At 35.4% G+C, this 5,377-nt stretch overlaps 1 protein-coding gene across 1 annotated transcript; it reads left to right on the plus strand.

Annotated features, from left to right (window-relative positions):
* The first annotated feature begins 1,085 nt into the window (after positions 1-1,085).
* Positions 1,086-3,585, plus strand: atp5po (ATP synthase peripheral stalk subunit OSCP). The gene is made up of 7 exons (XM_082175707.1): positions 1,086-1,182; positions 1,737-1,787; positions 2,186-2,296; positions 2,388-2,517; positions 2,701-2,813; positions 2,999-3,085; positions 3,348-3,585. The coding sequence occupies exons 1-7, from the start codon at positions 1,156-1,158 to the stop codon at positions 3,456-3,458; spliced, it is 630 nt and encodes a 209-aa protein (XP_082031833.1). The 5' UTR covers positions 1,086-1,155; the 3' UTR covers positions 3,459-3,585.
* The last annotated feature ends 1,792 nt before the right edge of the window (positions 3,586-5,377 follow it).

Below are 5,377 nucleotides of genomic sequence, written 5' to 3' on the forward strand. Positions count from 1 at the left end.
TGCTGCAAACGCGCCTTTTATAAACGTCCATCCACTCCTTTTTCTTCCGCTGTACACACCCTTTCACATTTTGTGTGTATGGGTAAACGTGACGTGGCCAAGGCTATCACTTGCATATTAAGTCACGCCTACTGTAAATCACAAGAGCTATTGTTTTATGACTTTTCACCTCTTGTAGTCCCTTACTTAATACTGGAAACTGCCAGAAATCCCCCTTCTTTAGCCACGATCAAACAGGGTAAAGGGACTAAACGAGAAGGGCTCATTCTAAGCCTCTTGGGTTTTGCAGTCAAAAGAACAATCTGGAAATGCACCATACGATTCCTGAGCAGGGTTTACAATGCTTATTATTATTTTTTTACCTTAGTTTTTTATTGTATGATTTCATTTCATCCAACACAGCAATCGATTTTATTAGCTAAAGTAAATTAATTAGCGAATTAGCTATATAAGTAAGCTAAATAGAATTCTAGTCTAACAGATCCACATGGTCCCTATCACCCACAGGTGCACCTGAAGTGTCCACCTACAATTTGAAGCTGAATAAAACACATAAATAAACACAACTACCCATTTATTATGTTCCATCTTTATCAATATCCTGTGATCTAGGTAGCCTATGCAGCTGATATGCTCATGAGGAGCTGATCTTCACACAAAATAAACAGATATAGTGCAGTGAAATTAAATTGCAAACATAATGTTATGCTATTCGAAATCAGCTGAGATTATGTTGTCATTAATGAACAAGGGCAGTCCAAGCTTTCTTTAATGCCATAAGCCTATATCAGGTTTGGTAAACCTACATTTTTTATTACATTTTTATTAAGATAATTATATAATTTGGAGATTTTGGACTAACCACCAAATAAGTAGCCCTTATCTTAGCCTACATTTCAAATAGCTCAAGGCTTTAACTGAAGACGTTTTACACATATTGTAGATTTATATAAGATATTTTGTCCCAAAGAAAAAAATAGTTGTATAAATATTTAAAGCTGTTTCCAAAGCGGTTCATCCCGTGATCTTTCCGAGTAATTTTCCACTGACATGATTAACTACATTTCCCACAATGCATAAGCGCAGCTCTTGCGTATTACTTCCCGGACTTGCACGCATGCTCAGTGCTTTTGACCTACACAGTTGCAGGAGAAAATGGCAGCGCTTGGACTGGGGCTGCAGGTATGACATTCTAAAAACCTTGTCAGTTGTATAGAAAACCACGAGCTGTTTGGCTTCGTGTAGTTACATCTATGTGATCTTTTGAAACTGTAAATATTTTACAGGCTTAAGCCAATATGATTTGTCTGATAACTGAACGAGGCCTTGACAGGCAGTGTCTAATCCGTAACATGTAACGTTACAGTGATTCAAACCCTGTGCTCTTGTGAGATCTTAATAATCCGTTATCAAGTTAATAATGTTCATTAGCGTCTCGCATCTTGAGTTGTAATAATTGAATGAATTAATTTAAGAGTTGTGCAAACCAGGACCTGTCGAGTTTCTGCTCCTCACATGCTGAAGCATACAGTGCTGAAAATGTGACTGGAAATACGTTTTAAAACCTATAACGTTAGAAGTTAAGTTATCATATGGTGTAGTTTAGTAGGTTTTGAGACGCAATAAATGACAATACTGAAATGAAGAGCATATGTTTATATTTATAACCAGGTCGTGTCATTGAAAGTCTGTTATATTTGTCAAATCTGCATGCAAGTTATTCTGTTTCTCTCCAGGTGCGTCAGTTCAGCACCTCTGTGATCCGACCAGTAGCAAAACTTATCAAGGTAAAAAAAATAAAAAAATAATTGTATTTCATACCAGGGCAAAAGAACAAAATACATAATTTTTTCCATACATATAAAAGTTACCATGGTAACCACAGTTTCACCTAAAATAGCTAAACCATGTATTAGCTATCAGTGTCATAAAATAAAATAACAAATATTCTAAAAGTGTCTTACGATGTATATGTGTTGTGTAGAATTTTTCAGTACTGATATTGGTAGTAATTATGGTGTTTTGGTGAAATAGTGGTGTAGTAATAGTATTACATTTGTTATTTAGCTGTTGATTTAACTCCATGGTTTAATACTAATGCATTTACTGTGTGTACCATAATATAGTGCCATAGTAGTTACAGGCTTTTTTTGATAACAATTCTTACTGTTGTGTGTTTCTTCAGCCTCCTATCCAGGTCTATGGGGTCGAGGGACGCTATGCTACTGCCCTGTTCTCTGCTGCCAGCAAGCAGAAGAACCTTGATAAGGTTGAACAGGAACTTGGACGTGTGGCTGTGAGTTTCCCTTTAAATTTCTCTCTTTGTTTCTGCTTGCTTTACACAGTGCTTCAATAAGTTCTGGATTTGTAATTTTCCCTCTTCCTAGAGCCTGATTAAGGATCCAAAGCTGTCAGGTATTGTGATGAACCCCCATATCAAGCGCAGTATCAAACAGAAGACTTTCGTTGATTTCTTGATCAAGGCAAAACTCTCCCCCATCACCATTAACTTCATCAGTGAGTTTTCTGATCAGCTGTTTCATTGATTCACTGAAAAGTATTGTTATTGTAATCACATTGTAGAAGTCTGGAAGGGAGTGTCCTATATAGTAAAAAAAAAAAGACGTGCACATTGAAATGAATATTTGTTGCATTTATAAAATCGAGAACAAAGTAAATATTATATATTTTGATTTGCAGATGTCCTGGCAGAAAATGGCCGCTTGACCTTGACCCCTGATGTCATCACAGCCTTTGGCAAAATGATGAGCGCCCACAGAGGAGAGGTCACATGCTCAGTCACCACTGCTCAGGTAAGCCGTGCATAAATGTATGGTTGTTTGCTTGCCTTGTACTTATTACTTTTGTTTTATTTTAACCTTAATATTACTTCTAAATTAAATGTTTTTCTGCTCTGCATAAAAAGTTTGGTTAACTTTGATTAAAATCTTCAAAAATGTTTTGTCTTTGTTTTTTTTTATGCTGAATGTCTGAACAGCCTCTGGATGAAGCTAATCTTGCAGAGCTGAAGGTGGCACTGAATGGTTTCCTCACAAAGGGAGAAACTATTAAACTTGAGACCAAGGTAGGAGGGCTTGTTCCAGGGGGTGGGCTTCGGGTATTCGGGTCAGCATAATGGTGTTTTTTTTCCGTTTTTTTTCTCTTGTTTTCTAAAGTTTAAAAGAAAGAATGTGAAACTTTGCCAAACATTGAATGCTCGTATGTTTTTTCGTCTGCTCATCCTTGTAAAAAAGAACACGTGCAATAAATTGCTTCTATCAAAGTGATTTCTTATATTTATTATAATACGGAGGTTTAATGTGTGTTTCTCTTCCTCCTTCCCTCAGTCTGATCCCTCTATTCTTGGGGGCATGATCGTGAGCATTGGTGACAAGTATGTGGACATGTCTACCAAGACAAAGATCCAGAAGCTCACCAAGCTGATCAGGGAGACCTAAGTCCTGTGGACTGTCCAGACCTACTCTAATAAGATTCAGGAGTTGAAGAAAGAGCGACCTCTCTGCTATTGTGTAGTTGAATGATCTTGTCCAGTTGTGTTCCAAATAAATATTATGTAACATTTAAGCTGTGTTTTTTTTTCTTTTTCTTTTTCTGAGGGTTTTAGTATGATATTAAATATAAAATTATATTTACAGTGTGTATTTAGTGAAAATGCAACTTGGAATTTCTAATCTTTTAAAAATACTAAGGTATTAAGGTATCTAAGGTAAAATACTAAAGACTGAGCTTTCCTCAAATAAATGCTGTCTTTGGAAATTGTTAATCAGTCCTGTAAAAAAATTATCATTTTTTAGCAGTAGAACCATTTTCATTCAGCATATCACAATGATTTCTGAATGACTATAAATTGGAGTAATTACTTTAATAAAATAAACAAAATGAGATTAATTATTCTGCCTTGATCCGTTAAACAGAGCCAGTTAAAACTTGTGCAGTTTCAGCCTGACGTGTACTATGTTTTTTATAAAGCAGATTTTAAAATAATCATTGGCTTAAAGCCTATTCACTCAGAGCAATTTTAAGATGGGTTTTCAAATATTTAATTCTTTCACTTATTACAAAGTGTCTTTTTAAATGGATCTTTATCTAAAATATATCTATATATATTTAATATTCACTATTCTTTGAATTGTATGTTCATGAAGGTAAGAGTCCTGACTTAAATTGCTTTCACTGTTATACCTAGCATTATCTGATGGTCAAAATGTTGTGTTCATAATAAACATAAGGGGGCACTAGCAACCCACAATTTGTACATGGAATTTTGTCAGTACACAAATGGTAATCATTAGGGGTAAAGATTGTTTTTGTTCTCAATCTCCTTTGTCATGTGCTTCACTACAGCCAGAATACCGTTCCAAACTTGTATGAACACAAAACTATATTTTAAAGAATGTTGGCAATCAAACAGTTGACTCCTATCCTAAAAAATACTATGGAAGTCAATGGCTCCCGTCAACTGCCTGGTTTCCAACATTCTTTAAAATATCTTCTTTTGTGTTTCTCAACAGTCATACAGGTTTGGAACAATGAGGGTGAGTAAATTATGACAACATTTTCATTTTTGGGTGAACTATCCCTTTGACTAAAAAACTTTATTTATTTATTTAAATCTCTCATTAACCTGATATAAAATCAATGGAAGTCTATGCAATGTACTCACTAATATAGTGAATAGATAAGACTATAGTTTGTAATGCCACCTTTACTGGGATTATGAGGAACGTAAGGCAAAACGATGGATGCTGGGATGCTCCAAAAAAAATAAATAATAGCGAGTCATACTACACTATGATGATACATTTAACGTTTACTAAACTATACTGAAGAAAAAACAAGAAAGAAAAAAAACAGGACGTATAATAGCAGGCTGATTCAAACAAGGTAAGTTAGGCTACAAGTTACAAAAGGTCATCTACAAAAGGTGTCTGACAGTCTCTCTCTATTCTTCCATCCATCCATGTTTTCAGATGATGGTCATTGCTGCTCTACATCTCACATTAAAAGCTATTTATGGTGTAACGATGCCTAGGTAAACTAAGTGCTGTTATCACTATATGCACTGATGGTCAGCCGCTGTAAAATGTGACAACTTGGTGCGAGAAATGTAAACAGACGACATCCTGGAAGATACCAAAGTATAGGGGTAAAACTGACAAATAATATAGCTGTCTAAAAATACTGTGTTTTTGAGCAACACTAAAACGGATACCAAGAACAATATTAGACCTAATAACTAATGTGTATTGATATGAACACAAAATAAACCAAGAGTGCAATAAAAGCCTAAAATAATGTATTGTAAACCCCCCTCTTGTCATCGCCACATGGTTTGTGCCCCTCCGCCCATCAGGAA

The sequence above is a fragment of the Leuciscus leuciscus genome, assembly GCF_965113295.1.
Source record: "Leuciscus leuciscus genome assembly, chromosome: 7".
NCBI classification, from domain to species: domain Eukaryota; kingdom Metazoa; phylum Chordata; class Actinopteri; order Cypriniformes; family Leuciscidae; genus Leuciscus; species Leuciscus leuciscus.

Excerpts from the sequence above, each read along its gene's own strand:
- atp5po (XM_082175707.1), top strand. The coding sequence starts at position 1,156 with ATGGCAGCGCTTGGACTGGGGCTGCAG. Across the intron at positions 2,814-2,998 it reads GCTCAGTCACCACTGCTCAG|CCTCTGGATGAAGCTAATCT; the intron begins GTAAGCCGTGCA and ends ATGTCTGAACAG. Across the intron at positions 3,086-3,347 it reads CTATTAAACTTGAGACCAAG|TCTGATCCCTCTATTCTTGG; the intron begins GTAGGAGGGCTT and ends TCCTTCCCTCAG.